At 41.5% G+C, this 16,486-nt stretch overlaps 1 protein-coding gene and 1 pseudogene across 2 annotated transcripts in view; one reads left to right on the forward strand and one right to left on the reverse strand.

Moving 5' to 3' along the window:
* SLC49A4 (solute carrier family 49 member 4) overlaps positions 1-16,486 on the forward strand; it is a 67,545-nt gene that overhangs the window by 29,247 nt on the left and 21,812 nt on the right. Inside the window, exons 3-5 of the mRNA XM_080919026.1 lie at positions 679-944; positions 2,854-2,983; positions 10,938-11,046. Coding sequence (XP_080775152.1) covers positions 679-944; positions 2,854-2,983; positions 10,938-11,046 — 505 coding nt within the window. The remainder of the gene's footprint in view (positions 1-678; positions 945-2,853; positions 2,984-10,937; positions 11,047-16,486) is intronic.
* Positions 11,418-11,971, reverse strand: LOC308422770 (large ribosomal subunit protein uL22-like; annotated as a pseudogene). Its single transcript has one exon. The product of its transcript is annotated as a large ribosomal subunit protein uL22-like (transcript).

Consider the following 16,486-nt stretch of genomic DNA (forward strand, 5'->3'; position numbering starts at 1 on the left):
TGTTAATGAGCTGCAGTCTATTTTGATCTAATTTTCAACTTGCTTTGTTAGCACCTTGTCAAGTTTCTTCTGAGCCGAGGCTCTCTTATTTCAGCAAATTGAAACAATAATAGGGCAGATGAACCAATGTCTTAGTCACTGTTCTAGTGCTGTGAAGAAACACCATGACCATGGCAACACTTACAAAGGAAAGCATTCAATTACTATGGGGCAGGCTTACAGTTCAGAGGTTTAGTCCATTGTCATCATGGTGGGGGACATGACAGTGTGCAGGCAGGCCAAGAAACACACTAGGCCTGGCTTGAGCATTTGAAACCCCAAAGTTCACCCCAATAATACATGTCTTCCAGCAAGGCCACACCTCCTAATAGTGCCACTCCCTGATAACCTACACGTTCAGATCTACAAGCCTATGGTTGCCTTTCCTACTCAAACCACCACACCAGACTTATAGCAAATTCTTTGTTTGATATTGGTGAGGTGAGTAAATGGTAAACTTGGTTTCCCTCCAGAGTCAGCATGCCATTTAGAAAGTAGTCAGCTCACCTTTTCAGAATGTCATGTTTTTACATGTATATATATATAAACAGTAGTTAAACTGTTGTTTGGTTAATATCCTTACATTTAGAAAATGCTTACTTCAAATGTCTCACAGCCTTACAACTTTTCTAATTTCAGATTAATCCATGGGGGACAGTTACTAAATGGACTGGCAGGTCCGACTGTCATGAATGCAGCCCCGTTTCTCTCTACAACGTGGTTCTCTGCGGACGAGCGAGCCACTGCCACAGCAATCGCTTCGATGCTGAGCTATCTTGGTGGAGCATGTGCGTTTCTCGTCGGGCCCCTGGTTGTTCCAGCTCCCAACGGGACAGCACCCCTCCTCGCTGCAGAGAGTAGCAGGGCTCATATTAAAGACCGAATCGAGACTGTGTTATATGCAGGTACTTTGGAGACTTTTTTTCTTGTATACTTTGGTTTCTATTCCAGTCTCTGCTCTCTAGTTCTAGTGTGCCAGGTCACGTCACCGGGGACCTCTGAGGACTGACACATCCACTACTCAAATGCACTGTCATTGTATTATATGGATATGCCTGTTTGGAACAACCCTTCTAAGAAAGCACTAAATGTGATATGTGTTCTTGCTACAAGGCAAAGTCTTTGCTGATTTGATACTTTTAATCTTTTCACAGTAAAGCACTCTATAGCTTATATTCTTGCGTCTTCTCTAGACATGGCGTCTGTATAGAGCAGAATGTCATGCTTGACTAAATATCTGTTGGTGAAAACTCACCCTGTTTTCTCCTATTATTGGCTACATTCTCCCACCCTATTAACCTCGGTCACCTATAGCTTATTCTTCTGTTCGCTGCTCTCTATATGTTAGTCTATTACCCATACTGACCTTTCTGAATCCAGGGCCTAGTCAGAGACAAGTATATGTGAGGAGTATAACATGTAGCAAGCGAGTTAAAGCAAAATTCAGCATAATCTAGGCCCTTATCTTTATCAACTTCCTTTCTACATCTATTCCCTTGTTATTTTGAGTCAAGCCCTATACCCCACTCCTATTAGATCCTGTGTCTTCCCCCATTTGCCTGTTTGTTGCTCCTTGTTTATAGATCTTTGCTGTATCTGAAGCTTATGTTCAGCCCTGAAAACTGATGAGATCAGTGTTGAGACCTTTGTAGTAAAAACAGGGACACACAGGGTGGGGAACCAGATTCTCCAGGGTGTAAGGGGAAGTTGGAGTTAAGGGAAGCCCTACCAAGAACACAGTGATGAACATTAGGAGTTTCATAGACACCAGCAAATGTTCAGATAGGTTAGGATATGCCATGCAGGGGACCCTGAAGGCAGTGAGTGTATGAGAGCGGGTAGAGTGTGACCCTTGTTTAAAGTGTACATGGGATATTTGTGTGTCAGGAGCAAATACTAAAAGATGAAGTTGGCAAAGATAAGGGACTAGATTATGCTGAATTTTGCTTTAACTTGCTTGCTAAATATTAGTCTGGCTGGGCAATGGGATTGACATGGTTCCTGCTCAGCAGTGCTTATAGGCTGGCAAACAGTTACAGAACGGAGTGGGGGTGCCATGCTGAGTGGCGGCATGCCTTCCCAGATTGAGAGCACGCTGTGGAACTCTAGAGATGTGGCATCTAACCTGGAACCCGAGGGTGAGGAGTTAGCAGAACCCCCAGTGGGCAGAGGGAAATGGAGGAAAGTCCCAGTGAAGAGAACCTGGTTCATTCAGACAACGAGGAACACAGGTGGTTCGGATCTAGTGAACATCAGTAGAGCCACACGGGAAGCCTCCAGGACAGGCCCTCATGGACAGACCACAGACAGTTACATGAGTTTGCATTTCAGGGTTTGGCGTAGAAGGTGTAAAACTGAAATCAGGGAGAGAGGACCACATTTCCATTACATGTTTACACTTTCACTCTCTTCGTTTCTTATTTTTTGTTGCTTCCTTTTCTCATTTAACTTTCCTGTGCAGTGTGTGAATTGAATCAGAAGTCTTCTCCATCAGACAGAACCCTATCCTTTCCGTGTCCCGTGTTCCTTTCTGAGCATGTGCTTATTAGAGTCGTCTGAGGCTGCTTTAGAATCTCTCCTTCAGGGTTTAGGTGGGCTTCAACCTTTGGAGATCTGGCACAAACCCGGCACCTCTGTGCATCTTTGTTCATAGTGCGCCTCCTACTGGTGGCCTGGGGAATTTATACCTGTCCAACCTCTGCTCTGGGCCTGTGTAAGCATCACGTTTTGCTTGTCTTTGTTGAGCTAGGTATTAAAGAAATACATACTGACTCTTGTATCATGGCTAGCACTTAATTTTCATTTCTCTTTCAGAATTTGGAGTTGTCTGCCTAATATTCTCTGCCACACTCGCTTATTTCCCGCCACGGCCTCCTCTTCCTCCCAGTGTTGCTGCTGCAAGCCAGCGGCTGAGTTACCGGCGGAGCTTTTGTAGGTTACTAAGGTGAGTAGACTCGGGCATTGTGTGGCTGTGGATGCCGTCAGTATGTTCTGTGTGTGTGGGGGGGGGGGTGTCTGTCTGTCTGCCTTTCTGACTGACTGACTGACATGGGATGGCACAGATGTGCCACAGAACAGGCATGGAGGACAGAGGACAATGAAACCAGGTCTCTGCTCTACCTTTATGGGGATTCTGGGGATCAAACTCAGATCATCAGCCATGCTTTCTGGGCAAAGGCTTAACCCCCTAAGCCATCTCTCTGACCCTTGATTCTTAATGTGCAAGGGTAATTTGAGCTATTTATTTTTTCAGCATTAATCAGATTGTAATTAATTCATGCTAATATTAATTAAAATATTAATTTTTAATCAGAAATATATGTTGAAAACTCACCCTACATTAAGGTGTCATTAAATTTTGCTCTGTCCACATTCCCTGTAGACTAATATTTAAATTAAAAAAATATTTAAAAAATAAGATCTAATTTCTATAAATAATTTCTAGAAATTTATACTATATAGTTTGTGAAATTATAGAATTTTTATATTTGTTATATTTTTCCCACTATTTGGGTTCTTTGTTATATGTTATCACACATTACATAGATGTGAGTCAATTCAAAGTTGTAAAATGATATTCTTTATTATCTAAAACCATCTCAGTGTACCCCCATTAAGCTCATAGAATAAGAAATGCAATATATTCCTTCATTTTATTGGTTTGACTTAAATGTAGTTAGATTAATCTGGGACTAAGTTTGACTCTTTAGACATATCAAATGTCTCTGTGGATTGTCACTTGGGACATTTGATGTTACTTTTAAATTTTTTTTTTCCTATTTGGCTATCAGGAATTATTATCAATTCATTAGTTTTCTAGTTGGTTCTTTTTTCTTTTCTATTTTTCTTTTCTTTTCTTTTTTTTTTTTTTTTTTTTTTTGTTAATCTCTCTATCCCTTGCCCCCATTATAAGTTCCTTGCAATAAAGAACTGTATCATTGTATTCTCTGTATGAATGCCAGGTCACATCTGTAGTCATAAGGCTTTTAGTATCTCACTAGGAAATATTAGAAGGGAATAAGTAAAATTCACTTTGGTAGCATGTTTTATTCAACTACATGTATCTAAACATCTTAACATGTAGTCAGTATTAAACTCATTAATAGGATATTTTACTATTACTGTTACAGTATCTACTATGTTTGCCTTTGGATATATCTCAGTTTGGACTCTTTTTATTAGAAATAGTTTGTATACATTTAAACTCCATCAGATTTATAGTTAAAAGTACTCATTGGACAATATTTCCAATGTTTTACTTTTTATCTGAAATTAAAAATAAGTCATTGTCCTCTCACACCTTGACTGCACAGGTCCTTGATGTTAAAGGACAGGTCTTATTGGGGTCGTACTTGATGACCTGTCACTTCTTTAGAATAAAATCAGCCTTTAGTTTTTTCTCATAGTTTTAAACACAATTTCCATAGCTGAAATAATAACCTTACCATTTCGTCATCTAAAACTGCTTTTCTTTTTCTGCAAGAACTCCAGAAGCCTCTTATAGCTTCCTAAGTCCTGTGTTCAGATCTGTCAGCAACTGCTAGGGCTATTATTTGGGTATTTAATTCTACTGTTTATAAAACCAGCCTAGAACTTGTTTTGTAGACCATGCCTATGGTGAATGCTCACTTGCCTCTGGAATACTGGGATTGGTGGCATATGGCACCACCTCTGGCCTACGTCTGACAGAATTCACCATGGGTTTGCCGAAAGTGCCATTATCCCTTTACGCAACCTGCGTCTTCTCAGAGCAGATTCTGTGCTGCTTCAGATGCTGCGTCCCGGTGAGCAAACTACAGTGTAGATAGTGTGTAGAAGACAGTCAGGATTAAAACAGGACAGTCGCTGACCACAGGGTGTGGACCCAGGAATGTCTTATGTGTTACACCTGTTAAAGCGAGAAGCAGTTCTTCAGAAGGTAAAGCTTGAGGACCAGGGAAGTCACAGTCCATAGCGTGGTGCCTCGTGAGTGGGAAGCCCTGGGCTTTACTTCTAACAGTACACGTAGTCCAATGAATAAATAACATTTAGTGGAAAATGTACTTTTGTATTTTTTTTTTTAAGATTTATTTATTTTATGTGAGTACAGTATCATTGTCTTCAGACACACCAGAAGAGGGCATCAGGTCCCATTACAGATGGTTGTGAGCCACCATGTGGTTGCTGGGAATCGAACTCAGGATCTCTGGAAGAGCAGTCAGTGCTCTTAACCGCTGAGCCATCTCTCCAGCCCGGGAAAGTACTTTTGATTTCTTGTGATTTAAAGTGTAGGCTTCAGTTAGCCAAAGGAAGGAGTGAAGAGTTCATTCAGTTCTTGGTTGTGCTGTCCTCATTTCACATGTCCGCAGCCCACCTGATTAGTGGATTGAGCACTGTCATCTTGTAGACAAAGTGAAATCAAGTCCATACGTAGGGAACACTGTGTTTTTACATGCTTGGTGAGAAATTAGCAAACAAAGGTAAAATTTCTTACTCTAAGGTACAGTAAGAAGGTATTGAACATCCACTTCATTATAGCACCATGCACATTATCTTCCACATAATTGATTAAGAAAAGCATCATGGGACAGCAAGATGGCTCAGTAGGTAATGGTGCTTGCCACCAAGCACAGTGCCCTGAGTTCCATCCCTGGAATCCACAGGTAGAGGGAACAAACAGACTTATAAAAGTTGTCCTGTCTGCCTGCCTGTCTGTCTGTCTGTCTGTCTGTCTACTTATCATATCCATAATATCTATTATCTATTGTCATCTGTTATCTATCTACCCACCTGTCATCTAGATCTATCATCTTTCCTCTCTTTTATCTTATGGTCCCATACACATATACACACAGTAATTAAATACAACAAAAACTATTAGTTAATTGGAGTCTGTGGCACATACTTGCAAGATGATAGTTTAAAATAACAGTACTTTAAAGTGTTGTTTATCTAAATTTTTCTCACTACAAGGCAGAACTTATTTGTCAGTGGGATACGCGAAGCATTAAGAGACATTATGCTTTTTGTTTTGCATGTACTTTACGCTCATGGTAACTATTAGGTTTTCAATGCATACTGTCAAGCCCTTGAAAAAATCAAGTACTGACTAAAAAATATATTCACATAGTTTTATGTAAAAATTATTTTAATATCTGAAAAAACAGTACTGACAAAAATGTATAATTTTAAGCAAAAAATGTTTAAAATCTGTACATTTATCTTTGTTTTGTAAAATAAAGTCGTTTAAAAAAAAAAAAAGACATTATGCTGAGTTGCAAACAAATTGTTCTGAAGGATAACTTTATTCCTCTGAGCAGGATGTCTCCTATCAGGGCCGTTCTGTGTCTACCGTGGAGTAGATTGTAGTCTTCTCGGGAAAGGCCACGCCAAGGCCTGCACTCTGAGTTTTGGGTTGTTTATTTAGCATGGTGACCCACTATACTTTTGGCCCTCTTGGGGATTCTGGGGGCCTGCCTGCCTTGCTCCATTCCTGAAGCCTACAGAATAATTCTATCTGGATTTGCAAAGAACTTCAGAAATCCTTACTCCCTATTCTGATTTTTAAAATGTTTTTAATTAATAGAAAAAGCTGCCTCTCTAATCTGTAATTTCATTATCTGGATACAGCAACAACACATGTCCTCCAGAGTTTCCACCATGCAATTCAATTCTCTTAAATGTTTTTGCCTGTGTAACCTCAGTGACCCTTTGTGTGTGTCAGCAATGTGCCCTGTGAAGGCTGCTGGTTCTGGGCTAGGGTTGAACCTGGTCCCTCAGAGCACACCAATACTTTATCCCTTCACTTTAATTTCTTCTGTGTTTTATATTCCCTACTCCTCATTCCCGCCCACGTCTCTGGTACCTTCTGTGAACATGTCTTTACCTCTTGGCTTTTGTAAAGTATATATAGTTTCTCATGGATCTAGTCTCAGTTTACATCATTCTGTTTGGGTGGGTTTTGTTCTTGAGACAGGGTGTCATTTTGATCAGGATAGCTTCAAACTCACTCTTTGGTCAGAATTGACCACGATCCTCTGATCTACCTACCCAGTATCTCTGTCTCTGGAGTGCTGGGATTACAGACATGGACCACAATGCTCAATCTCTGCAGGGCTGAGAATCGTGCCTAAGATTAACCTCATGTGTATGAACCACCGGAACGGCATTTTAAGCTTTCCACTCCTGAGAGCCCAGTGCCAGCGGTTAGGTGCACAGCCTTCTTGTTTAATCTCTGCCCCTTTCACTTCCCTCGGGTCAGTTTTCTTCATCCAGAAACACTTGAGTATGTGTAATATATGCCAAGATAAGCACGTGGAAAAAACTGAGATAGGACCTCACTGTGTCACCCAAGCTTTGCTCAGATTCTACATCCATTTCCCGTGGGCCCTGTTTAGGAACTCCTTTTTAAAAAAAGATAAATGTAGTATTGTTATACCTCCAAACATTAACAGTAACTTATGATCAAGCTAGTGTTTACATTTTCTTTTTTTAAAGCTTTCTTTGATGGTTTATTTATTTTTGTTTTATGTGCATTGGTATTTTGCCTGCATTTACATGTGTGTGAGGGTATCAGATCCCCTGGAACTAGAGTTAAAGATGAGATGCTATGTGGGTCCAGGGAGTTGGACCTGGGTCCTCTGGAAGAGCAGCAACGGTTCCTCTAGCCGTAAGTGTTTACTTGAACCAGGACCTAGATGAGGGATACACCTTACATTTGGCTTGAATTCTTATATCTATTGGTCTCTTTGCTGATCTCTAGCTAGCTCTCATTGGAAACTTACTTGTGGAGGAGCCGGCTTCTTCATTCTCCAAGTCTGCTCTGTGTAGATGCTCTCATTCTGGTTAAACAGGACTCTGTCCTTTGTGTTATTTGTAAATTTTTAGTCAAATCTTTGTGCTGAGGTAGATTTCTCTTTAGCTTTAGGTTTGGTTGGTTGGTTGGTTGGTGGCTATTTTTTTTTATGATTTATGTATTTATTTCACTGTTATTGTCTTCAGACACACCAGAAGAGGGCATCAGATCCCCATTACAGATGGTTGTGAGCCACCATGTGGTTGCTGGGAATTGAACTCAGGACCTTTAGAAGAGCAGTCAGTGCTCTTAACCACTGAGCCATCTCTTCTGCCTGGTTGGTGGCTATTTGGGGGGGGGTATTTTTTTATTTGGTTCTTCTTATACCTGTACCTCCCTTCTAACCTATATTCCACCCTAATCTCTTCATCCCAATAACTATGTAGGAGAGAAAGAAGTGTAGAGGGGAAAGGGTCATGGATCTCTGTAGGCTACTTCCTGCTGATTAGGGTTGTTGGGTTCCTTGGGCAAGTCCAGTCTTCATAGTCAGGGTATCTCCATCTTCTCGTCAAATTACAACAGCAACCGGGAGCGGCAAGGGGAACAGCAGCCTTCTCAGCACCTCTCCGCCCCTCTCGGGGCTCTCCCATTTATACCCTCTCCAGAGTTCCCCAAATTAAACTCTCTGCAGCTGACAAAGATCCTGCCCCTACTAGAGCAGAAGACAACCATGGGTAATGGCTATGGACAAACTGAAGCAGCCTCACATCCTACAATAGAAATTAAGACAAAAACATAGTCACATACTCTAACTGGGTTCTTAAAGAAACCAGCATTCTCTCTACAGTTAGTTGTCAATGGCACAGGGGAGTTAGGCAGGGCCCTAGCTCCCTTTTCTCTTTGTTTTACGTGACTTCACTGGTGAGAATAGTCCTTGATATGTAGAGAGCTCTCTTTTTTTTCTCAAGTTGTGTCCCCACTGCTCAGTAAACAAGTGGCCCTCTGTACTCTACAGGGTTAGCCAGTCACCTTTCATCCACCCATCCCATTGTGTACTTGGATTGCTTCTTGTTCATTGCTGTCAAGACACAACTGCCATGAAACCCTCGTATGCCATAGATCTGAGTCTCTTTGAGAATGCACCTGCTGGCGCATTGGTACGCCGTAAGGGATCGCCACACTGATCTCAAAAATGCCCAGTGGACTTCACATTACCCATAGTTAGTAATTATCTGATTTTGCCACTGTAACAGCTATGCGCTATGTTTTTTTAATGTATATTAGGTGATAATTAATAGGTTTAGACTCTCATCCTATGATTTGTGGCTTATTAGGTTTCATCTACTTAAGTTGCTCTCCACAGTTTTGCCCAATGTTTAATGGTAGTTCTTAAACAGTTTGCATATTTTAAGTATAAATCTCTCATCAATCTAAACATTTTCAAGTATCTACTCCCGGTCTGCCATCTGCTTGGTAATTTTTGCACAGTTTTTAAAAATTATTGCTTGTTTCACATCTGGGGTTTTTTTTTTTTTAATCCCACCTTAATAAATGCTGTTGCAGCTGGAATAGAACGGCATTCTCCTCAGATGGTGAGCAGCCTCTGGAAGCATCCCTGGTACTTGGCTGGCAGTGCCATCTTACCGCGTGTAGGATTTCTGCGTCTCGCTCGGTCTCCATGTTTCTCTGTGGTCCTCTTTGTTGGGAGCCAGTGCTACACTCACTGCCTTGGCCACACTGTTAGTTTTGCTGTCTCAGGACAAGTGCTTCCGTGCCAAGCTTTTTTTTTAAAGGGTGACTTAGCTTTATAAGAAATTAGATTTTTCGTATTTCTTAAGTTTCTGGAAAAAAATACAAGCACAATTTTAGTTGTAACTACATTGAGTTTATAGATTTGTGTAGGCTGAGAGTATGGGCTGTCCGTCTAGATTGTTTCTGCTCTCTTAATTAGGTTAAGATGCTGTTGCCTCTCCTCTTCTTCCTCCTTCTTCCCCTTTCTTCTTCTCTCCCTCTTCCTCCTTTCCCCCCTCTTCCTCCTTTCCTCCCTCTTCCTCCTTCTTCCCCCTCTTCCTCCTTCTCCCCTTCTTCCTCCTTCCCCTTCTTCCTCCTTCCCCCCTTTTCCTCCTCCCCCCCTTTTTCTCCTTCCTCCCCCTCTTCTTCCTTCTCCCCTTCTCCTCCCCCTCTTCCTCCTTCCTCCCCTCTTTCTCCTTCCCCCCTCTTCCTCCTTCCCCCCTCTTCCCTGTCTCTGTTGTTTCATATTAATCCCCAGCCTTCCTGGTTCATTCCTAGGTGCTGTGTGGGTTTTTAGTTTTGTTTTGATTTTTTTTTTAAGATGGGGTCTTGATCTCTAACTCAGATCAAGTGTTCCAGCACTAATAGTCCCAAACTCAAAGTAACCATCCTGCCTCTGCTTCCTAAATGCATAGCTCAGCAGACACTGGGGATTGTAAGAACTATAACTGAAAAGGATACTGTGCATATTTCTTGTTTTGTTGTTTTTTTGCAACTTTCATAATATATATTGATCATAATCTTCCCTTCATCCAATGCATCTCAGGTTCTTACCCACACCCCTCCTTACCCAACTTCATATTCTCTCTCTTAAGAAAGCCAAACACAAAGGAAGAGAAAAGAACAGAACCATGGGTCTGTTTAGCCAGCTGTTTCTGAGCTTGAGGCCTGCCCCAGCATGTGACTGACATTATCCATTGTGACTCCACTAAAGAAAACTGATTCTCCCGCTCCTAGCAGACATCGTGTGCATAGACCTTGGGTAGGGCATGCGACTTTGTGTCCCTCTTGATGCTGGATTTTGTGTGTCTTGAACCTGGACGGGTCTTGTGCGTGCTGCTCCAGTCTCTGAGTTTGTATGTGCCTCTGTCCTGTTCCCTGGTTCTACCAACTCTGGCTCTTACAGACTTTCCGTCTACTGACCCTGAGGGCACAGCTCTGATAAAATCACCCCAGTCAGGGCTGGGTGCCACAGTACATTCTTAGAAAAGGTTAAAATGTTAAAGAATCTCAAGTTTATTCATAAGTGGACACCCACAGTTTCAAAATGACTTAAGTATTTCATAACTAGTTTAAATTCTACATTTTAAATTTGTAATGTTTTCTTTTGCAGCAATTTGAGGTTTTTGATGATTGCTTTAGCATACGCAATACCACTTGGTGTGTTTGCTGGCTGGTCTGGAGTTCTGGACTTAATCTTAACACCAGTGCACGTTAGTCAAGTAAGTATTTGTGTCTGTATGTGTTGTCAGCACTTTAGCTCATCTAATTCATAAATAATGGTGATGTGTTTTGGTTTTAGCTTCAAAGATTAGGTAAAGTGTTGCCTAAACCATTGTTGCAAAAACCAAGATTTCTATGGGACAGTTGACAACTTGATTTTTAACATCAGTGTGATTTTTGCATTTCTTTGGCTGCTGTTAATACTGGTAAACAGAAGAGAAAAGGTCAGTTTTGCAAACTTCATCCTTTATTCTTGTTTTCTTGTTTCATACTTGATAAAGTAAATTACAAACCCATCATTTGATACATTGCTATTCTAGGTATTTTTTTTTTTTTTTTTTACTTTAACTCCATTTATTTTAGGCTGAATTTATTCCCATGCCATGAGCTTTTGCTTCTTCAGTTTCTTCTGGGATATCTTTTTCTTCTGTGCAACCTCCTCTTCTGGCTTTGGAACGATCTGTTCCTTCTCCGTGAGGATCATCTCACTGTGGCAGGGGGAGCTCATGTATGGTTAATCCGGCCATGAGCTCTGTAGGTTCGCCGGCGCATCTTAGGTGCCGTGTTCACCTGGATGTGTTCAATGACCAGAGAATCTACATCTAAACCCTTAGGTTCAGCATTACTCTCTGCATTCTTAAGCATATGCAGCAAAAACTCAGCACTCTTTTTTGGCCACCGTCCCTGTGTCCAGCCCCACTGTTTGACCTGGGCGCACCTACCAACGCCACCATTGTAATGCCGGAATGGCACACATTGCTTCTTTAAAGTGACATCCTTCAGATACTTGGTGGCTTTACGGATATGCATACCCTTGATGGCCTGGGCAGTTTCCCGGGTGTTCTTAAAATGAACACAAAGGTTTGAACCTCTGAATTTGCATGATTTTGTGGGGTTTTCTGGGTCAAGGGAGTAGCGAACCATCTTTACAGGTCACCTCTGGCCGCTTACAGGAAGAGCGGATGTTTCCTTTTTATAAAATATAACCGTGGGCCAGCAAGATGGCTTAGTGGGTAAAGCCATGGTGATCTGAGTTTGATACTCAAAACCCACTTAATAGAAGGGGAGATCTGATTCTCCACATTGTTTTTCAACCTGCACTTACAAATTCATACACCCCGAAAGCACACACACACACACACACACACACACACACACATACAAAAGAATGCCCATGAAATTAAACCATTTCACCGTGCTCGCTGCCTTTACTGCATCCTTTTTGCTTCCAGACAGCATGGTAGTAGAAGCAGATAGAGACCCAGCACACCGCCTCACAGCCACTGTTTTATGAGCATCGGGTTGTCTCCTGGTCTTCGCTGGCACAGCAGGGCTGTGTGACCATTCTTATGCACAGTTCTTTTGCTTGTACGTCTAGGAATGAACTGCTGCTTTTCACGTTTGCCTCCTTTGTGGCGGCTGTATCCATTTACAGTCAGTCCTGTCAGCAGCAGCTGGTGCTTCTCCTACTCCACATCGATACAGCATGTGTCTGGCTATACAGCAGTGTTTGAAGCCTTTTCATAGACATGTTGGTGACTGTGCCTAGTATGCATCACAGGGACATCTGGACTGTCTTTCTCAACTGTTAGCAGATATTTGAATGTCTTATTTTGTGACTACCTGTTCAAGTCTCTTGCACAATCTTCTTGCTGAAAAATAGAGAAGAAAGGTATAAAGAGGAGGCTCGCCAATAGATAAAGTGGGGTCATTCCTTCCTGCCTCTGTAACCTTGGCTGAGAAATGGCCCACACACCTAGAATTTCCAGCAACTTAGTTGGTAGCCTGCCACAGGGTTGAAAGTAGAGCAAAGACTGTGGAGCCAGTACAGCAACACCCCAAAACCTTTTCTTCCTACTATTGGGAATTAAACTTCCAGGGTCTCACACAGGCTAGGCAAAGGCTCTACTACTGACATGAAATCTCGGCCCTCTTGAAACAGGGCCTCGCTGAGTTGTCCAAGTCTGACTTTGAATTCACTCTATGATACAAATAGGCTTTTAGCTTACTGTCCTCCTGCCTCAGCCTCCTATATCTGGCCTTACAGGCCTATGCTGTCAAGCCAGGTTTCATGAATATTAAGTACCGAATGAAGAATCATCTCTTCTGTAGACAAAGGTTTTCTCTGTATGAATCACGCTTAGCAGAGCATGCAGCAAGCCCTGAAGACCACAGTGTAGCCCTCCCAAACAGAGGCCCAAAGGGCCATCCTCCTCAGTGCAGCCTGTCAGACAGAAGTCACCCAGCGTAGAGGACAACTAAAGAATGCATTTTCTATGTTTATCACTCACAACATTCAAAGTAGAATTTAAGAGTCCTATTAGACATACAAAACACTTGGAAATTCTGCTCCATGTTTTAAATAAGAGTAATCAACATAATCCAACTCTTCAATAGTCTAGGTTTTAGCAGCAACTATATTGCAAAAGACAGAGAAAAAAATCCTTGCTTACTCCTAGTTCCTAAGTGCACATCCTTGTGTTCTCTTGAGAAACAGCACAGTGGCCATTAGGTACATATGGGCGTTTGATATGAAGTTTAAGTAATTCTTGTTGTTGTTGTTTTGCTTTGGTTTTTTTGGGGTTTTTTGTTTGTTTTTTGTTTTGTTTTGTTTTGTTTTGAGACAAGGTTTCTCTGTGTAGCCCTGGCTGTCCTGTAACCTGCTCTGTAGTTCAAGCTGGCCTCAAACTCAGAGATCTACCTGCCTCAGCCTCCCAAGTGCTGAGACTAAAGGCCTGTGCCACCACTGCCCAGCCAAAGTTTCAGTCAAGTTACAACTTTATTTCCTTACTTCTTGTTCCCAGACTCTAATCTGTTAGTGGTCTGTTGGAGTTTTGAAGTTCTCTGGGTTGGTTGAGCTCCAGAATGAGATGGGACTATAATTTTCATCTCTTGTCCTATCTGTTAGGATTTTAAGGATTGAGGGGTTTTGGTTTGTTTGTTTGTTTGGTTGGTTGGTTGGTTGGTTGGTTGGTTGGTTGGTTGGTTTTGAAACTGGCTCTTAAGTAGCCCAGGCTAGCCTAGAAGTTGCTCTATAGCCAAGGATGATGTTAAACTTGTTCTCCTGCCTCTACTTCACAAGTGCTAGAAGTTCACTTGGCTTATGTGTTGCTGGGGACCAACCCAGGCTCTTTTAGGCACCCACTCCCCCAATCAAGTCTCATCCTTAGCACCACTCTTAAGGTATTAATGTAATTTGGGACATATTCTCTATCTTTTTTTTATTCAAAGAGTTCATATAAGATTATGAGTTTGAGGTCCAGACCTGATGGTATGTCCTCTAACCCTACCATTCAAGAAGCAAAGGCAGGTGAATCTCTCTGAGTTCCAGGACAGCCAGAACTACATAGAGAGACCCCATTTCAAAAAAGAAAAATAGATTTTAAAAACAATTATGGGTTTGATCTTTTGTTCTTCTCTGAATATTACTGTTACAGGTCATTTACTTTTCTGTGAAAAAATTTTGTTTTAAATATTGAATCTGTTCCTTTAAAAGTTACAAGATTAGGGCTGGAGAGGTGGCTCAGCAGTTAAGAGCACTGGCTGCTCTTCCTGAGGACTCAGGCTCAGTTACCAGCGAGTACGTAGCACCCAAAACCTTCTGTAACTCCAGTTTCCGGTTCTTCCGGCTTCCTGGGCTCTGCATGCATGTGATGCATATGTGTGATTGCAAGCACACTTACACACTGAATAAAAATGGATTTTTTTAAAAAAGCAATTCTACATTAACATTTCAGTAGGCATTTTTTTCTTACAACTTTATTTTTCAAAAAAGAGAGATACACATACAGATTTTTAAAAGCATTTTGGCACAAAACTATATGAATATATTTTCGTCGGTACTTGATTTTTTTTAAAGGTTTGATAGTATGCATTGAAATCTTACTAGTTACCATAAGCATAAAGTACGTGTAAAACAAAACGTAGCATGGAAACAGTCAACGTTTTCTTGGTGTGTATAGATTAAATATGATTTTTAAATACCAAAAGTTTTATTACACTGTCTGTCCATCTCAGGGCAGTTGTTTAGTTTCCCGGCAAAGTGTTATCTGTTCCCTGGTGATCTCATTAGCCCTCCAGGATTAGGCACTCAGGGTATTATGTACCCTGAGTCTCAGTGTCTTCTTGTGTAGTTTTCCCTTGAGTAATTCCATTAGCTTTTTATTGAATGTTTCTCTTCTGAACATTGTGTTGATTTATACTTTCGTCTTCAGGAAGTTCTTCAGGAAGGAGTTACTTTACTTCTTTTCCTAATTTTTAAACATAAAAAGTGTCTTTGATTTTTTTTTTCAACTTTTCAAATGTATTCATTTTAAGGCTACTTCATTATGGATTTCCCATCCTGTTAATTAAGTGGTACTCTTCTTCTTCTTCCATCTGAGTCTATGGCCATACCTCTCTGAATGTATTTACGCTCATCATTACTATTTAATTTAAAACATTTCCAGAGTCCATGGTAATGTGGGAGGTGTTTCTAAGGACATGTCCTGTTTTCTTTTACAACTACAGCATTGTTTAAAAATTAAAACAAGGTTGGCAATGGGAACTCAGTGTTACCCAGGGTGACCTCAGGCTCACCACGTAATTGAGGATGACCCTGAACTGCTCCCCGTCTTCACCCTTGGAGTGCTGGGTCACAGTCACCTGTCACCGTGCCCCATTTTATGAAACACTGGAGCTCTAACTCGGGGCTTTGTGCATGCTTTAGGTACCCGTCCAACTGAGCATCCCCAGCCCCACAATCATTATTCTTGAGGTTTGTAGGACTCTTTGGATCTAGAACTTGTCTCTTCAGTTTCTAGAAATGTTTAGCCAACATCTCCTTAAGATCTGTGTTCTCCAGTTTCTCCCACAGCACCATTGTTTCACACCTTTGCGCTGCATTCTGTCGTTTTACCTTTTAATGATCTGACTGGATATTTTATCCATCCTTTTTCCAGCTCAACACTTCAATCTTTAGCTGTAATATACTATTAAATTCTTTACTGATTGTGTTTTCGAGTGTTAAGTTTTGATTTGTTCTCTTCTGGTGCACAGATTTCTAGACATACTTACCTTTTCCATCTCCTAGTAGTATTCATTTACAGTCTGTAGCTCAGGCCCCGCTCCGTGGCCTGTCATGTCTGGTGAGCTCTGTGCTGCTTCAATGTGTGCAGAGATGTCTGGCTGAGTGTTAGGCACAGACTTCGTAAACAAATCACCTGGGTGTCAAGAGGATGTTATTTTCCCTCCAAAGAGAATTGTGAGGGTTGGTTTATTTTCTGGAAAGAACCTAAGGACCGCATTAGTCTGATTTTAAGGACTGCAGCCTTCTAAATCTAAACTTTAGTGTCAGGAAAGGCCATTGTGTTTCCAGTGCCCCTTCCTGCAGTGTGCCCATCAGGGTCCCCAAGTCCAGTCTGTATACACAAGGTCCTCACCCCACAGTGAGCTCTGGGT

The sequence above is a fragment of the Micromys minutus genome (genome assembly GCF_963924665.1).
Source record: "Micromys minutus genome assembly, chromosome: 7".
Taxonomy (NCBI): domain Eukaryota; kingdom Metazoa; phylum Chordata; class Mammalia; order Rodentia; family Muridae; genus Micromys; species Micromys minutus.